Source organism: Dermacentor albipictus, chromosome 1 (assembly GCF_038994185.2).
Source record: "Dermacentor albipictus isolate Rhodes 1998 colony chromosome 1, USDA_Dalb.pri_finalv2, whole genome shotgun sequence".
NCBI classification, from domain to species: Eukaryota; Metazoa; Arthropoda; class Arachnida; order Ixodida; family Ixodidae; genus Dermacentor; species Dermacentor albipictus.
Window position 1 is genome coordinate 57697431 of NC_091821.1, and position 25791 is coordinate 57723221.

At 42.6% G+C, this 25791-nt stretch overlaps 1 protein-coding gene across 1 annotated transcript in view; it reads right to left on the bottom strand.

Annotated features, from left to right (window-relative positions):
• Positions 1–2706: 2706 nt before the first annotated feature.
• The window catches only part of Sap-r (prosaposin), a 119293-nt gene continuing 96208 nt past the window's right edge, over positions 2707–25791 (bottom strand). Inside the window, exons 29-34 of the mRNA XM_065428627.1 lie at positions 20978–21060; positions 16579–16759; positions 14910–15064; positions 12870–12950; positions 7185–7313; positions 2707–3012 (exon numbers count right to left, since the gene is read on the bottom strand). Of these exons, the coding sequence (XP_065284699.1) occupies positions 2974–3012; positions 7185–7313; positions 12870–12950; positions 14910–15064; positions 16579–16759; positions 20978–21060 (668 nt within the window). The 3' untranslated portion in view covers positions 2707–2973. The remainder of the gene's footprint in view (positions 3013–7184; positions 7314–12869; positions 12951–14909; positions 15065–16578; positions 16760–20977; positions 21061–25791) is intronic.

Genomic DNA, 25791 nt, shown 5'->3' on the forward strand with positions numbered 1-25791 from the left:
CACAGTCCGACGTACACCCGTGAGCAAAAGTATGCGAACCACAGGGTCGCCGGTAAAACAGAATTTCCTCGTAATTAACACGCATACACGGAAACTGACGAGTGCACTAGAAAATTCATAACTGCAATCTTTACTTTCAATTGTTGCATTCACAGACACAGGAGAAAATTAGTTTTATCGCGCAATCCCTGGTCCGTATACTTTTGCTCACAGGTGTACACGTTGAATCTTCAGCGGAACGATCCAGTGATGCCAACTCTAAGGATTTATCCGTAGATCTAATGTGTTTTGAGCCAACTCAGGGATATGGCGTCTTTGTAGTAATATCTAGGAGGAATGAAGAGAAAGGAGTAGTGGTCAGCCTGGAGAGCGTGTCTCTAGCCTGCCACTCCTCACTGAAGTAAGGGGAAGCGACAGATACAGGGAAAGGTAGGTGGCAGGCGATTATGATCCAGTGATACTGATATAATCTCAATTGGGTGAGGTGGGTCTTCACCGCAGGAATCGAGAAATGACGACGTAGCCGGGCATAATGATGATGATGAAAAGAAAAAGAAAAAAAGGTTGTATTCACTTCTTTGGTACATGGATGGGACCCTCATCCAAGTCTCGAGCGGTTCTTATTAACACATGGGCCAGCACGGCCTTAAATAACTCGTGGCAGTGGAAGTAGTAGTGCTTTCACCGTCCCTTTTTTGTGTCAGCTTGTGTGGACCGGGGTGGCGCCGTCTTGCCCGTCAGTTTGCCTTTCTTCGTCTACCCTTTTGGATCAGCTTGTGGAAATCAAGGGGGGGGGGCTTCTTGCCCTTTGGTTTTGGAGCTTGTATCAGCTTGTGGAGAGCAGGGAGGCACCTTCTTGCCCTTTGGTCTGTCTTGCTTCATCTTCCCTTTTGTGCCAGCTCTTGAGAGCGGGGGGCTTCTTGTCCTTCGATTTGTCTTCCCTTTTGTCAGCTTGTGGAGAGCGGGGGGGGGGGGGGGGGTGCCTTCTTGCCCTTTGGTTTGTCCTGCTTTGTCTACCTTTTTGTGTCAGCTCATGTGAAAAGGGGCAATGCCATCTCGGAGAAGAGGGCAATTATGTTGACATGGGGGAAGCCAGTTTGAATGCTTTTCACACCCGACAGGTTGATCATAACAATGCCAACTCTAAGGATTTATTAATAGATCTAAGGTGCTTTGAGCCAACTTTGGGTTACAGAGAGTCTTTGTGGCGACATATAGGAGGGGGAGTAGATTTTAATGAAGAGAAAGGAGGAGAGGTCAGCCTGGAGAGTGTGTCCCTAGCCTGCTACTCATCACTGGGGTAAGGGGAAGTGGGATATACAGGGAAAAGTAGCTGGCAGGTGATTATGATATGGTACAATGAGCTACTACAGAGGGTCTTCTTTAGCTGCACCAAATTTTTTAAAGATTGCCAATGGCAGATAGCACAATTCTAACCCTTGATCTAAGTTACTCAATGAGGCAACCATTACTTCGATGAGAAATCAAAAGGTTTATTTGAATAATTAACATTACGTGAACTTTTTAATTAAGTACTTTATGCCACATATTACCATCTACCAATTATAGCGGCTGAGTTTGCATGGCGTATCCACTTGGAACCAATTCACTGGACAGCACCAGTTCTGAGATATTGATTTTGAAAGCATCCATCCAAATTCATTGGTGTTCCAGTAACTTTTGTGCTTCAATGCATAAAAGAGCGGTTTCTTAAGGTAACTGGAACAACAATGCATTTCGTTGGACACAATGCTCGTGAGGGAAGGCGGTCCTTGTGAAGCCACCATCCTTCTTGTCTCACCCTCGCACACTTTCACTCGCAATTAAAGCACAAAGTGTGCGATAGGATCTTAGCGCACATGGACTTTATATGGAACATGATGCAGCTGAACTTTGGCAGTCACTTGTTGCGCCGCAGGCGATTTGAGAGGTGCGTTTGCAAGCAGCCGCTTGTCGTTACAGTTACATTAAGAAACCGCTGTTTGAAGCATTAAAGCACATTGGTGATATTTGACCATCTGCGTCTGCAGAAGTTTTCATTTATTGTCTCGGTATTACTTTGCGGCAGAAGGTAATTTCTTTATATTGAAATCGCATAGAAACACACCGTTATATTGAGGTTCTAAATAAATGGTGTTCTATGGACAAGAGGTTATGAAAAGTTAAATACTCCGTTATATCGAGGTTTAACTTTTTTAGCATTGCATTTGAACATGAAAGACAATAGTTAAAGCTCAGTGGTGCTGCTACTTCACACTGTTGGCAATATTTGCGGGACTGTGGCGCAGTCATTCGAGTTAGCAAATGCTGTAGTGCTCGATAGGCATGATCCCAACATTTAGATGACATCTCCCTGCCTATTTTCTTAGGTGATCTGCTGTCTCCACTTGCGACATTCACCATGACTAAGTCATCCCTTGCTGCAGAACAAATGCTGATATTTGCAAGACCCATCAATCACACCAAACTTATTTGCCCCTAGTGTCCCTTTATGGCTAAAATTAATAGCATTCTGAATGTGGCAAGGATTGATGTGTACTCTTACTCTCTGCATATATGACACATAAAAAGTGGCCTGCTTCAGTTTATATTTGTGTGCCTTTTGTGTGACATAAACCTAACAACAGTTACCAAAGTACACAAAAAAAATTGCATTACTTTCGTGGTTGCGTATGAAGGAACCCACAACCCAATCAGCAACCCAAGTAAAACCAGTATTCAAGGTTTATTGCCATTTCCAAAATGTGCACAAAAACTGACATAGAATATAAACTCGAAACATTGTGTACCCAAAAGCAAATGGGCATAAAAAAAGCAAGGAAAACAAAACAAAATGCTTTGGTTTTTATAAGTAGTCTATCCGTTCTATGCAATTATATAACAAAAACAAAAAATTGTGAGTAGTATTGTGCCGTAGTTCTAATCAACAAGCACTACTTAAAATGAGTATCAAACAAAACCTAGGAAGAGGCACTACTGCTTCCAGACCTTTTTCACGCAATATGGGGTGGCCTGCAAGTGAGAAGAAAAGAAAGGGGTTATTTCAACATATGTAAGTCACTGAAACCAAACAGTCACCTGAAACAAAATTTCAAAAACCCTTTCTTCACCCTGAGAAACGAGCTCATTAATTAGAGTTCCTAGATTTCCTTTGTAAACAACAATATGGCTCTACATAGCACTGCAACATACCTACATATTACACACATGTTGCAAAACATATGCATCAAAATTAGTAGCCTCTAAAATGGTACACATGCCATAGAAAAACTTGAAGTTAACATAAGATTCATTTTGCAAAAGCAAATGCACACATCAGACAATGTACCAAACACAGCAAATATAGTCTTCCTCACAAGAAGATAACACAGTATGTAGAATATCTTGGAAGGGGGTCTGTATCTCAAAACATTCACTTCAAGGGCACCACTTTCAGATGCGTCAAGTGGCTAAACCTACAAAAACAAACATGATTGTTTGTTTGTGGTGTGTCCAAAGTTAGGTTAGCCTCAATTTAATTTTTTAGCTTGTCTCATAGGCTATATTACTTTGCAGTTGAGGTTTTAGTAGATTAACAAACTGACACTCCACCAAATGCACATGGATAGCCCTGAAAATTGGATCACAGCTATTGATCAGCTATACAATCAATATTTATTAGGCATGGTGAGAAAAAGGTTAAAAGGTATCATTTTGTTACAGCATGTACATTATAATGCAACAGTATGAAACAGTTATTTCTACTATCTCAACATAGGTGAAGTTACATCACATATACACACTATTTGCTGAGGCTCATCCATCAGTGTTTGTTTTTATACAATTTTCTGATGATAGTTTTAGGACAACGTGTCCCCTTTTTATGTTTAACATGCAATCTTAAGGTGATGGTTACAAAAAACTATAACAGCTATTATTGGTAACAGCATAAGCAGAGGATATTACATGGATATTCTAAGCAACTCTAAAATATCTAGTTCTTTATACATGTAGATGGCAGACGACAATCAGGACAAAGAGAGAGGTACACAGATGCAGCAATAGTTCCAACCGAAGTTTTACTGCCATTCCATGAAAAAGCATTTATTAAAATGAACAACAACAAAAGAAATTCCATTAAGACTGGCACAAACAACAGACTGCAAACATGTGCGTGTTCTTGCATCCCATTTTTATTTCCACGCCGAACAATTTACTTTGTTAGAAGAGCAAATTCCCTGAAACAATGATGTGGCAGCCCATTGCTAAAAACTTTGCAGCAAAGCAAAATGTCAGGTGGATTCAATGTAGCTCCTAGGTGCTCACTCGTAGACTCTGTTCATTTGAACTCGCACTCTATTTGAATGCATTCTTGGGCCATTTGAAGTGCTAATTAACAAGATTTCACTGCATATAACTTTGTGCAATGACAGCAGAAAACAGCAGAAAGATATATGAATACTGCAGCTTATTATGCAGGTCTAGTATCAATATGCAGTCAGAAATAATAGGATAATGTGTGGCTTAGACAGAACATAAAGTTCAAGAAAGGATGGTGTTTACAGAAATTGTAAGTGCTGCGCCTCATAACCATGCAGAGCACGTAATATCATGCAACCATGTGCAGTTTTTATTTCTGAAATTGTAGTAGCAAGTTGCAAATTCAATATTGTAAATGGTAACATAAAAACAAGATCTTTTACAAGATTTATGTCACACAACATGGCATATGCAGTAACTGGCATTTAATGTGCATAAAAATTAACACTGCAGAACAAAATTCGAAACAAGACCCACATGGTGGACTTTTACTCACAAAACACCTAACATATTTACTGCAGCCGACACATTTTTGCATCATTGCCAGTTCCTGCAATGGCATGGAATGGCCACGCAATGACCGCGCATCAAAACTTCCAAGGTTAACTAACCAATGTGTGCATCATGTGCGCTGTGCTTTCTAACTGCATGCACCTAATCTCACATTTAATACATCTGCCGCTTTTCTATCCCTGACACCATTTCTTCTTTCATGTAACCCGTTGCTTTGTCAAACATTAGACATGCAGAGAGAGAACTGCTCAAAAGCAAAGAGCTACCAGGAAGTTGCTTCATAGAAGCTCAGTTAGAATTAATGCTACTGCTAACTACTAACTGCAGCAGCAATGACAGGAGCACACAAAGCTTACAGGGGTATCAGTAGCTTGGCATACTAAATGTGCCACAGTGAAAAATGATCAAATACAGGCAAACTTCATTGCTATACCTTTACCACAGAATACAGAGGGGAACAGTTTCATTAGTACAGACAATAGTTACAAAGTATCCAACTGTGCGCAAAAAGTACATTCAACTGCATAATGGTGTCAAGACAAAATGAAAAGCCTAAAATCAGGCCATAAAAGAATAGGCCTATTAGATCACATGACAGGAGTCACTGCACGCCTACCGACTTCTGAGCTGTCCTCTGATGCTTGAATGGTAATGGAAGTAAAGGTGGATACCACATAAAATGAACCTGTTCATCTTTGAAGCGACTCAATTGAGAATACTATAAGCTGGAATATGCTTTGCTCCCCATGATTCATACAAACTTGCAGACAAAATGGCTCTACAGCGTATTAAATGAAGTTGTGTTAGACTAATACCCCATGCACACGGGCACAGAAAATGGCATTAACAGGCTAATGCCTTAAACTTTAATGTCATTCGCAAGGTGCCACACGGACATGCTTAATGGCATTGAAGCTTAATGCCATTCGCGACGTAGTGCGTTCTCGTAACTCACTTCGCCGTCAAATGCGTACTCTCGTTCCCAATGTCTCCACATTTTGACGTGACTAAACGAATTATTAGTGAAGAACAATGAATATATTCTTCACTTTCTTTAAAAAATTGCTCTTCCTCACGGCGTAGTGTGTTCTTACAATTACTGCAACTCACTTGGCCATCGAATGCGTACTCTCGTTTACAATGTCCCCGCCGTGGCTGTATAGTGACTATATTCTCACGATATTAAGCAAACTTCTCGATAAAAACAATTAATTTACTCTTCACTTCTTTAAAAGGAGCTCTTTATTTTCTAGAGATCAGCAAGCAATCTTGCCGCTACTCACAGCTAGAGCATTAATCATGAGCGCATTAGCCAGGAGAAGACGTTCGATCGCACAGCATCCTTGCCTTGTTGGTCTCATACGGAAGCCTTCCAATTTCTCGACGATCTTGACTCGAAGCACATACGCCAGAACAAACTGGAGCACATTGTCAAATTCTTGATCAAGATCGCTGCTTGAGAGCTTTGAAGCTGTGAGCTATTTTTCCAATTTCAATGCTTTGGCTATGCTATGGATTGGCCGTCGAGCTAGCTTTGGCTTCGAACAGTTTACAGCTGGGTGCAACAATGACATTCCTGAAGTAAACTACATCCTATACGCCTATTAATGTTTCTCATGCCATTTCTTAAACATGTGCTCCCTCGATAACTGTTTTTTATTGTATTACGATTGGCAAGCAAACTTAACCGTTTCACTGCTGCTATCGCAATCGCAATGCTTAATGCCATGAAGTATGCACGTGTAGCAGCGATCGAAATATAATGGGATTAAGAAACTTAAGGTCTTAAAACTTTTAATGGCATTAACCTCGCCCGTGTGGCACAGGTATAAGTGTAATTTTGTACAACTCATATCAGTGACGTACAAAGGGGAGCACAGCATATAACTCAGTCACACACAAACCAAGTTTTACCTATTCCTGTTTTACTAAAGAAAACATTCTGTCTACATATGTGTTCTGGTTGTTGAAGAGAAAGACTTACTGATGTAATTAATAAAGGGAAAATCAGACATCCACCTGTTCGTAGCAATTGCTACAAAGGAAACCCATACGGATTCCTCGAAAAAAATGCCTCACGTTTAAACAAAAATTCGTCTTGGTCCAGTTCGAGTCCTGGACCAGGACGAATTTTTCTTCAACTGCAAGGCTTTTCTTTCAAGGAACCCATATGGGTTTCCTTTGTAGCAACTGCTACAGACGGGTGGACGTCCGATTTTCCCTTTGTTAATTACTTCTCTCCACCTTGTAGGTTTCCACAGAACTATTACGTCAAACACTTACCTGATGTATTCTCATGGATTTATACAATGCAGTATTTCGTGAAAGAAATTCCACACTAATTCTGATGGCACTAAACCCAGAAAATTTACCTTGCAAGCTGCAGCATTTTCCTTTGAGTGACACCAATGGGCTGGACCTCGTGTGCATGGGTTGCTGCCGATTAGCTTCTTCTGGTGATGCTTGTATGCCACAACATCACCTGAGCAGATATCCAGCTTCTGAATGTAACAGAACAAGAGAAACTGTTAGAAGCAGGCAATCGTGAGGATCACAGAACACCACTGCACATGTCCCTGCTTGCCTATGTATGAAAGTTGGAAAGTGCAAACTGCTAAAAGGAGATGAAATGCAGAAAACAAAGAAGTACTAAGTCAAAAATAGTAGATGTTCCTTGAGAAATGTGGCTCGTAGGTTAACAATAACACATAACTGTGCCACTTGTGTGCCAGCTAACAGAGCCATAAAGACTGTACTAAAATCATTTCTTTCTAGTTGCCTTCTAAACTTCCAAAGCAACAGCTAATAACAAACAAAAGTTACCAAATTTAAACAGTATAATGTTGTGGATTCGTAAAAGGTAAATCCACATGACAGACCGAACTGCCAATTCAGTTCATGGACCGTGTGTCACAGGCCTCGGAGGCACCAAATCCTGCTGTGCATAAGAATGCCACAGACTAGGCAGTCGCAATGCTATCATGAGCCATTAAGTAGGCCGAAGGTGGCATCAGAAGCTTGATCCCTCATGTGGATCCAGCTTAAAGGCCGACTGAAACAAAATTTTAGACCAAGCAAAAATCCTTGTTTCAGAGTGTAAATATGGAGCAGCCTTCATGCTAAATTGCGCGTTCGAAATTCAAGGGGATGCGATCATGAAAAGCTTGCAAAAATAAATGTTTTTGATAGGAGTGCATGAATACTCGAATATCACCTAATCGAATTGAACAGTGAACATTCTAATAATTCGATTTGCAAACCGAATATAAACTATAAGATTTTTAGAATATTCGATATATTCGATATGGAAACCTGCACAGTGCCACATGTTGCATACACCATGGAGCCCCTCGTGCTCGATGCCACCCAAGTGAGCATTTCACTTTGGTTTCAGTATAAAAGGAGTGTTGAGCGTGCCACGGACTGGCCGCCCTGTCTGATGCAGTAGCGAACTTTGTTACTGCGAGTGCCCCCCCAACGTCGGCCCAATGCATGGATCACGCACACACAGCGCCCGAATGCCCAAATTTGCAGAATACCGCCGCGTCAGCCGGGGCCGCCTGTGTCGGTAAAAGGTTTGTCCAAGCCAACAAGACTGATTGAAATGGTAACGTGATGCGGACAGGGAATGGCGACAAAAGCAACACGTGTTTTCATGAGGTGCAAAGATTAGGCCGATTATCCTTCACGCAGGCACACATATTGTGTTGTATATGCAGCGACAAACTTCGCACGGCGCTTCAACAGCCGTCGATCGCTGATGCGCCAGCCGTACACACACATTATTGGCAAGCATTCCACGATGGTTTGCAGCCCATTACCGCATTGGCTAGCGGCGAATTTTCATCACGGCCACACTTCCTTGGCTATTAGGCCTAATGAATGCTGCTTCATCGGACGTTGACAACTAAGTTGCAGTTTGGTGCCAAACTGATGCAAATCTATTCGCACAAGCCGTGCAACACTCGGAAAGACAACAAACTGCCTCGCAAACGAAAGCAAGAGACGGAGGATGAATGAGTAGGAGGAGGGGAGATGGTAGCGAGAGGCATGTGAACTTGCAGTGACCCTCCAGATTTCAGAATTTCAGACAGGTGGCAAATCACATCAAACCTGACAATGAAACGGCACAAATGGTGCCTGTTTTTTACCGTCGGTGCTGGCTATGTGCAGAGTGGTGGTCGAGTCAGACAATGCGCGGTCCTTTTGTCTGTCGCGCAGATTGGCCTTACGATAACTCAACTGCTGTAAAGTTGGTTTAGCCTTTCTGTATTTTAAAAACTGGAAAGAGAAACTTTCTGTTCAATAAATAAAAGATAGCTGCAAAACGCAGGTCCACTAATAAAGCGAGAAGCTCATCGGTAATCAGTACAACAAAACGTCCCTAACTCATTAGTTCCAGAGGGGGAAAATGCACTAGATCCTATTCAAGAAATTCTATTGATAAAAAATAAATTTTCCAGAGCTTCACATCCTACAGGTGAGCTGTAATCAGTGCTGGCATACTAATTTGGCAATACAATTGAAACTCGATTTAATGAAGTAATGACCACACGAATTATTTTGTTAAATCAGGAAGTATGGAAAATCGAGTAAGGGATTTTTCGGTCCTTCAATATCTAAAATTGCAACGTAGCGACACCCAAACGGTACTGTGGCATTGTATTTGCTGCTAACCCACGCCTGTGATGTAAAAAGTCCGCGAGGGTGGCCCAACTACCGCCGTCCCTAGCGCTATCTGGCATGTAAGAATGATAGCGACTGCCGAGTCCGTTGTTCTGTGCATGGGCGCGGCGTGTAGCCTTATCAAAATAAAGCTAGGGCTGTGACTAGGGTGCCTAGATGTTGAAATGCGATAGCGTTAGAGCGCACACTCGAAGAAAAACCTGTCTGCATCAAAATTGAGAAGAAATCACACCTTTCTTTTACTCATTTATTTCTGGAAAAACTTCATTGAATCGGGTTTAACGCAAGCTAGTTTCGTTAATACGGGTTGATGACAACATTGAACCTTGTGGGTGCTTGCCGGGAAACAGAAATTTTTTCGTTAGACCGGGAACTTCGTAAAATCAGGTTTTGTTAGATCGAGTCTTAACTGTAGCTCCCTTTAAAGGGGCCTTGAACCACCCCTCGGGCTTAGTGAAAAAACACAGTCTATGGATAGCATATGCTGCTGTGAACATCCCAGCCAAATTTTGCAGTCGTCGGCGGCACTTGCATTTTGCAAGTGTAGTGCAAAGTCAACTTTCTCTCAAATGTTTTCTTTTAACAGAAGCCTGCTCCTCACTCTTTTCTGGGCGCTTTATTTGGTAATATAGCACATTCCCATATGCAGCTCTTATTGGCCAGTAGCTAACATCAATTAAGAAGGGTGTTTGGATCAGTGCACTTCTTCCTACTGTTACTGCGTATATTTATTGACGCAGTTTAATAAGCATGCTGAAGTAAGCAAAAATATACTTTCAAATTTCAGTAATGATTACATACTTCCTAAAGAAGCCGACTATCATCAGCTCAAGCTCAGCCACGCCCGCCCGCCCGCGCAGAAATTAAACTTTGGCCTCCGTACTTATCGGTGTGGTAGCCGTCAGGTTTCACTAATTTCGGCTAGTTCTGAACACTCAACTAGCCTCGAACTATGCGAAACTTAAGGTCAGACCACACAAACGCTTGCCAGCACATACACTCACTCCTGGCCCCTCCTGGTTAGACGCCTTGGCAGACTTCACTTCGTAAGGAGATATTGATAGCACTTGAAAAATACGCCAGTTGGATGTGGCTACTATCCGTTAGTAAAGCTGGTGCAGTACAAAGCTGGTCAGCACCACGTAGCACAGCCTTACAGAAGCATATAAGCGCAAGCACGCACTCTAGCCCTGTCATGCACAAAGCAAATGTTGTAGTTGCGTGTAGCTACAGTCTGCTACGTAGCGTAGGTACCGCGGCCACCGCAGGATGCCGCGGCAAGTCAACTGGCTGAGCGCACTGCTACTTGCTGAGGACAATCACATCTGGCGCATCATAGGTGCCAAAATCTAGAATAGTGGTGCCTAAGTAAACATGTAAAATCAAATTTGAACTGCGCACTATGGTGACGTTCAGCAGGCGAAGCTTTGTGCACACACCCTACTCCGCTGTAGCCTTCACAGTGCAAATCCTTGAACAAGGAGCGGAAGCATCGCAAATGGTATGTCTGATGGCCGATAACTCTGCTTCTGCTGAACGCACTGAAGAACTTTTTGTGGCAAAGTATTTCTGAAATAGTCTAATTTAACTACACATGCGATTATTGACTTCGATAAAAAGTGGTTTGTGGCCCCTTTAATAAAGGAAGACCATACTGTGTATCTTGATTTCTATGTACCCAAGTTGCCGATAGCTTGCAACATTCTTGTTATGCAATGTTAGGATACTCCAGAGTATGTGCAGCAGCACATCTTCTTGCCCAAAATTTATGAGCATTAAATTTTGTAAAATATTTTCTCATATTCAATAATCGATTTGATATTCCGCTTTCTTTCTTGACTTTATTCGATATTCCATTAGAAATCAACCACTCGGTATTCACACAAAGCCCTAGCTTTTGATACTAACACTGAGAAAAACAGTGCCCTTATCACTCTCAACATATGACGCAGAACCCGAAATGTTGAGAAATTCCTGCTGGAAATTTCTGTGAATACTAACACGCTACTCTATAGGTGCAGCTATTTTTATTGATAAAAAGTAGAGTTCAGAGAAGAATATTTCCTAGGCAAGAATAACGTAACAGTTGTATTTCAATTGCATTCTCTTCCGTTTCGCCATTGCCCCTATGCCACCATGAAATCATGGTTCTCAAGAGTGATGACTTGGCATGGTAGAAAATAATGAAATGGATTTGATGACAAATGTCAGCATGGTATGGAGACTATGGCTTCACCTCCTAAATAAAACCTTCACCTACAAGGAAGTAACCATACACTTTCATATTTTATTCAAGGGACACTAAAGGGCAACAGCAAATGAATTCAAGATTAGGAAGTATTCATTCAAGACATTAGCATTTTCATTTATATGGCAGAAAATAGTTTATGCGTTGTGAAAAAAATGAAGCCTAATGTGTCTGTTTTAGAATCTTGCACAGAAACCTCAGTGCCCACATGTCAGTGTTAGTACATAATGAATTTCAAAGCAATTTTGGCATCTGTGGGCCCATTTCTATGCAGAAAATATTTGCAAGACTCACAATGTAAACTCTTTGCTTCCTTTAGAATAAAACATTATTTCTGTTTATCTATAAACTATTAATTAGTCCTGTGCTGATACTGTCCAAATCCATGACATCGCAAGCAGCTAGTGCGGGAAGGTGGCATCACTACCCATTTTTTGCTTTTGCGATTCGTTATACTTTGAATCGGAATGCACTAAGGCACTCAAGTGAATAAAATGGGGCCTTAATAAAATTGCTGCCAAGATTGCCATACTACATGCAAGCATATGCATAATAGTACAGAAGTTTCTTGCATGAGTGCCAACCGAACATTTTTTGCTCTTATTTGTACTTGAGTTTCATTCTTGTGGTGGCAATTGGTTATTTTAATGATACTTTTTATTAATAAGATGCCTTAACAACTTTGGCAATAAAGTAAGAAAAGAAATGGCTCAAAAATGCAGAAGCTAGAAGTTTGGTTTCTGAAGTTCCCTAACTGCAGATTTTTCAAAACGCAGATTTTTCTGTAGAACATTATGTGAGCTATGAACTGAATGTGCTCTAATTTGTGTTAGTTGACTATCGAACATTGCAAGAGACTTGACAGGCGCTGTTCCACTGTTTGCAATACTATTGGGTCCCCTACATTTATGCTGTATTGAGGTGAAAATGAGCACACAGAGGAGACTTGGCACTTTGATAACAGCTGTATGTCTCCAGTTCACAGTGATTCTGGGCACATCAATGCAAATAACGCTCCATTTCCAATTACAATATTTAGATTGCACATTAGTGCAGGAAACCTTCCAACATGCCTTGCTAGAACAACTTTGTGTGGAGCAGCATAATGCCCAACAATACTTACCTCACACGCTTTCTGGCCACTGCCAAACTGTGCAATTGCCTGGAGAAGTGCTGGCCCATAGGTTTCAATCACGGCTTTGCACTGCAGAACAATGGAAAAAATAGTGCACCCCTTTAGGTTGTAGAGCCAAATCAACAAGGCAGGGCAGACCGTTGGTCAAACACTAAAGCATCAGCTCCAGGAAAAATACTATGATAATTATATGCAAAGGTTGCCTTTACGAATGCCAAGCAATTTTCTTTTCTTAGAAATCAGAAAGCCACGAGATCAACAAGCAAAGGTCATTTATCAAACCAAAAGTTTAGCATGTTTAAAAAAAAAGTGGTCGTCCTGGCACGTGTTGCTAAGGGCTGCTCTTCACTATTGAAGACTAAACTTTACCAACAAGTTTACAAAGTCTTTTAAGTCACAGAAGACTGCTAAATCGTTTTTTGGACTGTAAAGCTCACAAATCTCTCAAAAATTACTACAGACAAATCACGCAAGCAACATAAGGACAAACCCAAGCAACATAAAAAGTGTACACATGAAATCCATGGAGGAAAATCATCTCACGACTTCATAGGAACAAGTAATGAGAAGGAATTGGGAAAACCAAGGGGATAAATCTTTTTTATTAGTCCCAACCATATGAAGACAAAGTTAATGAAGCCAGGAAAAGCATAGGAAAAATTAACAGATATTTTTTTACTGAAAATGTGGATATGAATGGGGATTAAATTTGCAGCAGGCTTCGTATTCTTAATAAAGGAAAAGTGAAATGAAAGCGGAAGAAAAAATCCGAGGACACCCAAGTGCTTCTTACGAGTTATGAATGCAAATACATTAATGTCTAATTTAACGCCACTGAGCAGTCCTTTGAGTTTTGCGCTGCGAGTAATGTACCATAGCAGTACGTGCTGCCCAAGCCGGCAAGCAGCAGCAGCAGCCTGCGGTGCCAACGCCGCATGCCACTGTCGTCCTGCATAACGAAAATCCAACGAAGCAGCAGCAGCAGCCACCACCAAGGCTGGCAGGCACACGCAGCAGCTAAGCCAAGTGGGAGTAAGAAAGAGATATGGACCGCACGCCGGCTTCTGGAGAGTGAAAACAAGGGTGACGTGGCGTCCCAGCAATGCCCTCTCTCCTCAAACAGCTGGCACGCTAGCATGGCAGCAGGCGTTCCTTTTTGCCTGCTCTGCTCCGTCGAAGCATGCTCGTGGCGTGGCGTCGCAGCCAATGGCAATGCAAATTAAGGTGCCATTTCGCTACTACAGACGACAGATGCCGGCTTCTTCACTCAATGAGCAATATTACGCTTTTGCAACAAAAAGAACTCTCTGCCAGCGGGAACTAAGGCCATAACCTCTGCATGATGGGTGCGATGCTTAACTGAGCTACAATGGCAGCTGGCAGTGGAGGTGGAACATCTTTTCAACCTCTTAGAACATTAGGAGTAGGCCAACAAACCCTCATGTGCTACCTCAAGGCATTAATAGTGCCAGAGTGTAGGGACCTTCACTATGCAATGAGTGAGAAAAATTGGAGGAACTGAGGGGCTGAATATTTGGTAAGAGCAGTATAACCAGAAGCCACATATAAGTAGCAACCATATGCAGCAAATAAAATAATCTGTTTGCAATGGGCCCTTGACTCTAAGCACATTTTCTGTCTGTGCATAGAGAAAGCCCAATACAAATAAACAGAACCTTGTAAATTATTGTTCATTCTAGACATATCCCTTCACGACTGAAATGCTTGAAATAGAGAAAAAGGGTGCTATTTCAAGCTTACCTTACATGTAACAGTGTGCATTTGCAAGTTCCACACTGACCAACTTACTACGTAATTGTGGTATGCACACAAACAAAACAAAGTTTCCTTGCAGTTTGTACAACATAAAACAGGGATTTGAAATGGTGGTTACACAGACAGAGGCATACAACACCTTCTAGTTTCAGGATGCACAAGAATGGTGTGAAAAAAAAATTTTTTTTTTCACAGCTACCATGTACCAATACCTTTCAACAATCAATTGCACAAGCAGAATGCAGCCATTACCTGAGACTGAAGTGTCTTGGGCACATGCTCACAGGCATTTGCCAATTGTTTGGCAACCTCCTGATCGTTCTTGGTGTCCTTAAGTACTTGCTCAACATAGCTGATTGCAGCTGCGCAGCTGGCACACTCATTCAGCTTCAGCTTCAGGTCAGATTCTGAGTCAACAAAGACATTGTTATCAACCAGAATGTTCAAGCGGTAAAGCAAACAATACTAGCACTTTGCCAACGTAGCACTACAGTTGAACCCAACTATATCGAACCCGTTTACATCGAATTATTCTATATATCGAACAATTTCTGGGCACGCTATAGTTACAATGAGTATATATAGCAAAAATTACGTTTACATCGAACAAAAATAGCAGCGACTCCCGATATATCGAACGTCGAGCGGCGGAAAAGTGCCCCCAGAAGTTGGCTTTCCCGCGCGGTTGCGGGAAAGCCCGACGGCGCAGCTCCATCCAACCGCTCTCCCTACCATCCCTACCGTGACCACGCTGCTTCGAACGAGCCGTCGACACCCCCCTGCAAAAAATGATCCTGGCCCAGCCGCAGCGCTTGCTCAGACAGCCAATCAGAGGCTCTTGTGCCCTCGTCATGCAAAATGGCGAAAGTGCAAGTTGTCTCAGTGCTTTTCTGGTCCATTGTGTGTGTGTCTTGCGAGCCTTCTCCCACAGTGTTGCCGTGATGAAGCGGCAGAATTTGCCTTTCGCCATGAAGCTCGAAATCATAAATCGGGTCCAACGCGGTGAGAAGTCGGATGTGTCCCCGCAGCGTGAATAATGCCAAGGAACTCTCAGGACGATCTTGAAGAATAAGGGGGAAATTAGGGCTACAGCGGCCAAACTCTCGCCCAGGTGCCCGTGGCACCCGAGGCGCACGCACGGCCGTGTACAAGTGGTTAATCCGAAATTGCTTCAGCCGTGCCGGCTTCCGCGTGCTCGGTGATAACTGTAAATTCTGGTGAATGCGACGCAGCCAGTGCCGGTGTTGCCGAAATTTGGAGCGAGCTGTCAGAATTTCCGGAAGCTGTTGACGACTCAACAGTGGACGAGTTTGTGAGTGCAAATGATAGTGTCGCAACCACGGGAGAGCCCAAAAACGAAGACTACATTGCCGACATCGTACTGAGCACAAGTGAAAGTGGGCACAATGAGGAAATCAATGACGGCCCTTTGCCTACATCCTCCAAAGTGATTGGTGCGCTCGCACTAGTCCGGTGCTTCTGCGCGAATGCGGAAGGTTGTGGCCTCAGCTGCTCCCGACTCCTTAGACAATTTGGAGAAGTGCATGCGTCGCAGGCAGCGAAATTGCACAAGCAGGAAGAAATGCAGGACTATTTCATGCGAAACTAAGCTTGTTTCATCAATAACGTGATTTTATAAATGGTATGTGCTTTTATGACATCCAATTATTCAGCAGGCTTATATCGAATTATGCTCTATATCGAACTGATCGGCGTTTTTTTTTGTGAGTTCGATATAGCCGGGTTCGACTGTAGTACAAGCTGATCTAAAATGTACCTAGTTTCAATGCCCAATGCCAACTTAGAAATACAGTTGAACCTCATAACGAAGTCACATCTGACACAAAAATACCTTCATTATACTATTATCTGCTCTTACATGAGCCACATTCAAGGTCAGTGAGCTTTAGAAAACACTTACGTTTCTTGAGCCCGTCCTTTGGACAGGCCTTAACAGCCACGCACACTATGCTGGGATCTATCTCCTGAGCAAGGAGAACCATGACAGCTGGTCCATACTCTTCTACAAATGCCATGCACTCCTTAGCCATGTCCTCTGGCAGTTTGGCACACAATTTGTCAAGTACAGCTTCCACCTTCTCCTACGACAAATGCAAACACATGAGGTTGGCCTTTTAGCTGGTCAAATTCATGCAGCACATGGCAACAGCAGCTTTATAAATGCAGTAAGCTGCACGCTATTAGGCCTGTTAACATTCTTGTACAGAGCTCGCGGAATGAAACGCGACAGGAAGCATTTACCGTATTTACTCGCATAATGATCGCACTTTTTTGTCAGAAAAAATTGACGCAAATTCAGGGGTGCGATCATTACGCGGGTTAAATTTCCCGCGGAAAAAAAAATTTTTTTTTCGTCCCGCGTTTGCTGCGGGATGCGGGTGCGGGACACCAAAACAAAAATGGCGGCCGGCGGAGCAAGCCGAACGCGCCGAACGCGATCTTTTTTTTTCTTCTCGTGAGTACATTACATGCATTGAAACAGTTTCTTCCATGTCAGTGAAAAATAATATCGTTAATATCGGCAAGTTTGCGGCAATAACATAGCCATGTCCACTTTGAGGGGACAGAAACAGATGGGCGCGCTTAGGTGCCAGTCACAGAAACCCATGGCCGGCGTGCTGCGGAAACTGCGGCACCTGTTTTCACTACTATCCTAACACGGCACGTTTCCGCTAAGGGTGGGCGAATATCTTAGCTGTGTAACAAGCGTTGGCATATGAACAGGGTACACTTTTAACGTATCAGTGTAAACGTGGCTACTATCATTGCCGCGCACGATTTGTTGCGTGCTCACGAGTGCAGATGAAAAGAATCGAAAGGCGCCTTTATTGTTTTTGTTGACTACAACCATTATAAAGCCTACCCATAATAAAGGCAAGTTTGGTTGTGCGGAAAGTGATGAAAGTAATGAAATGAGGCATCTACTTAAGCATGTTTGGTGCGTGCAGACGAGTCGTTCGCGTAGCACTCGACAGATGGTAAGCGCGATCATTATTAATTATTAGCTAGACTTGGCACACGACATATCGCTGCGGCAAGTTCAGGGTGCGATCATTATACGGGAAATAAAAAAAAATCGAATTTTGACGACAAAATTCAGGGGTGCGATCATTACGCGAGTGCGATCATTATGCGAGCAAATACGGTGGTAGAACCCTGCATATACGTAAAGCACTCGAGAGTACCATGTCATGTCGTTAGGAATCTGGTCACCAAAGGTGATGCGGACTCCAATCTAAGTATACGTGCCAAAATTACATCGACGTGACACGAACTGCAGCCAGCGGAAACGAAAGTATGCACACTAGTTAGCCATAAATTGACACGTTTCATTCCATGAGCACTGTACATGCAAAAGATCACTCCCCACTATAAAGCAAAAAGAACTCGCAGAGCAATATGTGTTTGTAAAAAGCACTCGCAAAAACTGCTAAAAGATCAAGTTCACTCAGAGTATCAACCACATCTTTGCTACAGTCAATTTTTCAGCAGAGAAAACTTTAAGTTAGTCTTCAAGCTTGCACAACTATAGCAGCAATGCGAAACTCCCTTGCCAACAAAAAAATGTAAGCCTCGAAGCATTCACTGTACACTCATTCTCGATCTTTGAGGAGGACTGCAAACAGCAGTATGCAAAACATGAATGCAAAGAAGCTTGTCGCTGAAACTTACAACCAGGTCTAAAGAACAAAAAGGAATTAAAAACGTAGAAGACGCTGAATGACACTGTTGACCTCAAAGATGTGGTTATGGACTCAAAAAACGTAATGCCGGTAGGTTGACTGAAAGAACTTGTCCAGATACAAGTTACAGGCTCACAACGGATTTCCTGTTTTTTTCTTCCTTTCTTTTCTCTTCATCACCATATTTTTATTCGTAGAAGTACAGTTCAACCTTGATATAACAAACACGGACATCTGATATAATGAAGTGAATCTAAAATTCCTAATTTTTTTATGCCAATATCAATGTGTATGCTCATAACGAATATCGGATATAACAAAGGTATTTGTGCATCACATGCAACTTTGTTATGAGGAGATTTGGCTGCATTGGAAAAGCTGAGAAGAGAACTAGTATATCCTCTTCCACTAAAGTTTGCACAACCACAGTAAACAGAAACACCTGAATGTTTATTGGAGGCACTTAAGCCCTTAGGCATAAAAACAGACAGCAAACATATTCCTAAACTTGGCTATTAATTCTTTTGCACTGGTCAATTTGCAACATAGCAAAAATAAGCTGGTTGCTCCAGCCTCCAGCTTAGCCAAATTTATACACATGCATGCAGATGTGGATATTAGCCAAAAGGTCTTTTTACTCTATTTGTAAGTGATTGGAGAAATAAATATTCAATATCCAGAGATATTAAATAATGGTTATGTATAGTGCAGGCATCCTAGGATTAGTAAGCATGCAGTGACCACTAGCCCATGTGCTGGCTGTCTGCTACCAGCATCAAGCACTGACACACTGGGCCAGCAACATAGTATAATTCCAGCAACCTCTCTTCTAATTGCAGAAGTATCTTTTGCTGCAGGAAGTCCCTTTGCTTCCTAATGAAGTGAGCCACTGTTGCAGTGTTAATGGAAGCAAAATTTTCATTTGATAACCAACTAAGGATGCCTTACTTTACAAGCACCTGTATAAATACTAAACACTGCTTTTCTAGAAGTATAACCAGCTTTTCCTTTTTATTTTTTGTTATAGAATTGAACCTTGCTAAATGAAGCTGTACCCGACATGAAAATACCTTTGCTATAATCAATATCCGTTACAAGCACATATTTGCAACATGCCGACATCAGCAAGGAAGAGTCTATATTGCATCCGTTTTCATTACAGTACTGAGGTATGGCCTTATATAACAAGAAACCCAAAGAAAATACAGAACAACCAAGTTTCAATGAAAGCAACTGCCAAAGCAATTCCAACCATGCTTAAAGGGACACTTAAGGTTAAGTCAATGTGGACTGTTGAAATACCATCCCAGAAACCTTGAAACGCTTGTTTCATGCGAAGAAGAGACTTATTTTAAGGGGAAATGCATTCTGAAGTGCCCGCCCTCCAATCGAGGAGTGGTAACGTCATGGTCTCATAGTGACGTTGCGCCGTCAGTAAGTAAAATGGCGCCCGCAGACGGTGCTACGGCTTTTCTGCGCAAAACGCAAATGCGCGGCCAGAAACAGAGCCAAGACAGAGCCGACAGCAGCGCGAAAGCATAACTATGGTGACTAGCGGAAGGGAAAGCGCGCGACAATAAGCTGGTTCTTTATTTTATGACGTCAACTTTGACGCTCGTTGCAATGGACGACCCTGACAATGACCATTGGCTCGGGATACTGGGGTCGACTTCAGCCATTTAAGCACTGATGAACATGACCTGCTGCTGAGGGCTCGCTCTGCCGGCATCGTTGCGTACTACTACGACTGCAACTGTATGTCATGGCTGTACATATTCGCACATTTGTAGCTTTCCTTCATGAAAGCCAAATGCCGCCCTCACTGCCCCGTCTTCGACCTGCAGTTGTTCTTGCGCTTCGGAGAATGCAGGCAAAACCGACGGAACAACGCTGCGGGAAAGCGTTGCTTTGAAAGACACTCCACACGACTTCAGTAAGTCAGCGTGCATCGCCGCGCGCGGCGCAGAGTCGAGCGAAAACAAAACCTTTCGACCACCCATACTACTGAAGGTATAAAATTTTTTAAACAGGGTTGAAGTACCTCAGACAGGCTGGCCAACGTTTCGATAGGTGGACCTATCTTCGTCAAAGGCTTCGCCTTTGACGAAGATAGGTCCACCTATCGAAACGTTGGCCAGCCTGTCTGAGGTACTTCAACCCTGTTTAAAAAATTTTATACCACAGTGTGCCATTCCATCTGCCAGCCCCTTTCTTGTTTTTGGACATACTACTGAAGGGTAACGTCAAAATGTTACTTTTTCTTAGAATCGAACAGAAGTAGACAAGTAGCATTTTCTTCCACCTTATAACCTAATGAAATGATCTTTTTAATACGAGTAGTTGAGTACTAGTGACATCAATTATGATGAGGAGTGCCTTCGTCATCGGGCTAGTACCGAAATGTCGCTGGGGGGTCTCAAATCGTGTCATGCATTTACCTCAATTTCTCGTTTACTAAAGCTCTGTTCGCGATTATATTGACGCCTTAGACGTTCTAGACCATTGCTTTATCACTTTAACTTGACTTCATAGTAACCTTTAGTGTCCCTTTAAGACTAGTAGGTCTCAAGCAGAAAACCTCTGTCTACAGCAGTGTGGAAAAAATGAGTAAGTCACCTCAGTTTTACTGTCCACAAGCTCATTCTGGATAAAGTGAAGAGCATACTGGCAGAATGTACACTCTACATTTCCTCCAGGAGCTATAAGAGAAAAAAAGAAAGCATCTTGTCAGAAAAAAGTTCACCTCTAACTGAAAGTTGATGCAACTTCAACTGAGAGAGCACTGTGCACCTTTCACTCAAATTTAGAAACTTTTGACATCAGGCTTGTATTAATAGAGTTCACTGGACTGATTGAGTATTCACTGTTTATCCTAGCATTCAAGCTTACTTTTTGAAAGAAAATGACACCCGCTCTATAAAATAACACCTGCCACACCACAGCAATCACACGGATGCTCATAAATAATGTATTTTCCAAGCTATAGTCCACAAGGCAAACTTGGGCGATAAAAAAAAGTTATACCATAATGTGCATCCACTGTATAGTCGACGGGAAAAACTTCCAGCTGAAAATAATTTCTGTTTACCAGCCTGTCCACAACCAGTATACAGTTGGTATACTGGTATACTGGCAAAAATTTTATTCGCACCTCATTTATACATTAACATATTCATTAATTTATTTGCAACAAATGAGATATTGTGTATGTGCTCAGAAATGAAGGCACTGAAAAGCAGCCACTTTAAATATTGCAAGTAGTACCATATGCTTGCAAATCGAGAGTTGCCAGTATCAGCTGGAAAGATAGTTTTTGAACAGCGAGAATCGTTATGCAGTTGCTTTTATTATGTAGTAATTAGGCACTGAAAAAGTTGTACATGTAGTCAGGCCTTTTTTCTTTTTAACATGCCAACAATGTTTAAAAATTTATATGATGTATAGTCCGCATCCATACTATAGAGTGCACAAAATTTGAAATTTCGACCTTTATACAATAAAACCTCGTTATAACTGAAGGGGTAGCCAGAATTAATTTGTTATATCCATTACTTGGTTATTTCCATTATTGCATGTACTGCACAATGAATCTCTATATGGATTTCAAGGGGAATTTCACTATGTTATATTCATTATTTCACTACATCCCATTTCATTATAACAAGGTTAGACTGTATAGTCAGCAGTGGTATGGTCCATAGTGGTCTGTTACACTGCTACACTGAATCATGCAATAAGTAGCAGCATAGCAGACAACCGAGCGAGCTGGAGCGAGTGCCAAACCATCACGATGTCCTGCTTCCACGTGATTGCCTACTGTCATGACTAGGGACTGGATTCTTAGGCACTAGAAAATGCTGTTTTACGTGCCTATAACAGGCACTAAAGCTGTCATTTAACGTACATATAGGCGCCAAATACTGTGCTTTAGGTATGTATAAGCTCAGTTAATAAGAACTCCTGCTATGCATCTGAGGATAAATTAAGATTTTCTAAGGAACACAGCCCAATAAACCCCTGTTTTGTGAAATTCAATTTATTTTACGGATAAAACAGAATGAGCCAACTTCTGTAAGTTTCAAAATTTATTTGAAGTTTAGTGCAACTGGACATCATGAAAAAATGTTGTGAAAGCAGTGACAAAAAGCCCCATCTCAAGAATTTGGGGTTTTATGTTGCGCCATTTTTCACTGAGCATTGACTTCTATACAAAAAAAGAATGCTCAACATGCACCGAAGAAAGGGACACATATTTGTACTTTGGAAGGTTCACTGTTCCAAAGCCCTCTGGAATTCCAGAATGTTCACCATCCAGAACCTTTGGCATTTCTTTCAGTACCGAAAACCCAGGGTTTTTCTCGAGATAGGTTGAAGTCTCGAACTAACTCTATCAGCAACAGGTCCATTGAGCATGGTGGTGAGCCTTTCCTTGACATTCAAAACAATCCCCTCATTCCATGTCAGAGTTGTGGCCAAGCATTGAAGTTTCTCAATGATGTTGGCTAAACACATGAAATGAGCGCACAAGTGCACTAATACCCCTGTCACACTGGGAGTTTTAATGTCATTCGAATCGAATGGCATTCGGTACAACGAATGTCATTTGCCCACGGAGGTGCTACACTCGAAAAATTAATGTCATTCGGAGGCTATATCAATGGCGATCATTCCGAAAAAAACGTGGCAACTAAAGTAGAACAAGGTAGGTATAAAGTGCTTGCATAAGCAATCCATATATTTAAATATATTTTTGGGACGTCACTTCACTGAAAAAAATACATTTTAGTAATGCTTATAAAAAAAGTTATTCTATTTCAGACTATGTGGCCACTATAAGCCAAAGCAAGGCTTAGCCACCTGAGTAGCCGATGAATTGAAAACAAACAAAATGGCTGACATGGTGACGCTGGATGACGACGCTAAGTTGCAGCAGGTGAAGCGGTTAGTTGCTGCGTACTTTGCATAACGAGCAAGGCGTAATAATTGGAGGAAGCGATTAGACGTTCTATGGCCGACGAGCAGAGTGGCAGCGGCATGGGCGGCGGCCAGACGCTGCTGAGCTGGAGAGTAACAACATTTTGCGACAGCCTGCCGCACATATGTTGTTTCTTTCATGTAACAAAACCATTAAAACACGCAAACACTATTATTTCTGTATGAGTACAGTTTTCAATTTGCAAATACTGTGTCCTGTATTGCTTTGTTTCTGGGGTTGAGAGTACACATTCGCTCCGAGTGCAAAGCCGAATGAGTTTCTCGAACTCATTCGATTACGGAAGCCATTCGGTGTTAATGACATTAAATATCACTGTGTAGCAACCGAATAATGTCATTTAATGCTTATGCCATTCGGTTCGAATGACATTAAAACACCCAGTGTGACAGGGGTATAAGTCACCCTCAAGTGTATTGTCGCATAGTGTAGTTTGAGCCCTTTTCACATCAATGCTTTCATCTGCTGCAAACTGTTAATAAGAGCATTTACACTGCCAAAGTGTTTGTGATAATAATGAGCTGCCTTCAGCCGAGTTCCCCAGTGGGTGAAAACATCAAACAACATAAGGCTAGGACAAGACAGTGAAAAAGGCCCTTTTTAGGCTCCAAGAATTCAAAATAAGCACCAACAATGAAATAGGCATCTATAAGCACAATAAAAGTGTCACTAAAATGTTTCTAGAGCCATAGTTTGTGCTTATATGTTAAATAGGCACGATAAGAACCTAAGGAAAAAGTATGCATGTTGTGTAATGTTTTGGCCTCTAGTCACGACGTCATGGCACAAGCACTTCCCGGAAAAGAAAACTGAAGCTGTCTCATGGAAAGCTGTTGTAGTAAATATTGAGGGCACTCTGATGCTTGTCAGAATAATTTCTAAAGTTACGAGGTCCAGGACCTTCATTGGCAAAAATATGAAAAGTAAAAAATGTCATGTCAGAACTATCAAGGCCAACTGCCACGAAATTTGGGATGGCGTAAAAAGCCACCTTTCAGATAATGTAGGTATAGAGCAGCCTGTGTAAGAAACTTGAAACTGTAACGAAGAAACCGACAAGATCAGGAATATCCTCAAGGGAATTGAGGACGACGCCCTACAAATGTTGGTTGCCCGAAACCCGACCACAGTGTCTGTTGTCATTGCGCTGTGCCAGAGTTACGACGAACTTTGAAGGCAGTGATTCGTCACACGACATCCGTCCTCAGAATTCGCCGCTGTCTCAGGTCTGACGCTAGATGTTGACAACTCGCCTCTAATGCACCAGATAAAGGAATTCGTACGAGAAGAAGTTGCTCAGCAGCTTTCCCTGATGCCCTTTACGAACGCGCAACCATATTCTCCATTGACAGCGGGGTTACAGAGCGTCATCAAGGAGGAAGTCGCCGAGTGCCTGCCAACTGTTATTCAACCACCTACCGTCGCGGTGCCCCTGATGTACGCTGACATCGCTGCAAGGCCACCCTTCGCTTCACGTCCACCTCTCCAAGCTGTTGCGCGACCACCACCAATTCCCTTCTCACCGCCTGCACCACAGCTACCACGTCAGTCAAATCCTTGGCGCAAAGCGGACAACCGCCCGATTTGTTACCCTTGTGGTATTCCGGGACATGTTGCCCGCTTCTGTCGATGCCGTATGCTGCATATTTGTGATAACCGCTGACCCATGAGCACTTATGTCCCTCAACAGCTACAATCTCCTGCGCTGCCGGATGAAACCCCTATTCTCAACCATGCTCGTGGTTCCCCATTCCCACACCGCCGCTCCATCTCACCGGTGAGACGCCGGCCAAGCCCTCTACCTCAGAGAAACTATGTGTTGCAGTTCCCGAGGCGAGAACTGCGTCCCCTTTGATTTGCCAAAGTCCTCGAAATAACCCCTGCAACGTCATTGAGGTATACATCGAAGGGATTCGAACATTTGCACTGGTCGATACGGGCAGCAATTGATTGTGGCAGCAATTTCGGTGTTACACGCAGGACTTTGCCAACGAATAGGAAAAGTAACGACGTCACTTTCCGGAGTGCATTTGAGTACTGCAAGCGCACAGCCTGTCGAACCATTGGGAGCATGCAGTGCACGTGTTGTCATCAAGGAGTCACTTCATGTCATTGAATTCGTTGTGCTGCCATCCTGCTTCCACGATGTTATCCTAGACTGGGATTTCCTTTCGTCAAACAATGCCATCATTGACTGTGCCTGCGCCGAGGTGGAGTTGTCTTTTCTTGCCGATGCAGCCATGGACCACGATCCTGTGACGTCTACAAAAATGCTTGTGGCCAAAGTTACTGATATCCCTCCTCAGTCAACCGCCATTGTCTCCGTATCTTGTGCATCAGCATGTGATGCAACCGTGCTATTCATGCCATGTGACTTCTTCGTCTGTCACTGTTCCCTTCCGTTGCCCTTTGCCGTCATCGCCCTCAGTGCTGGTCG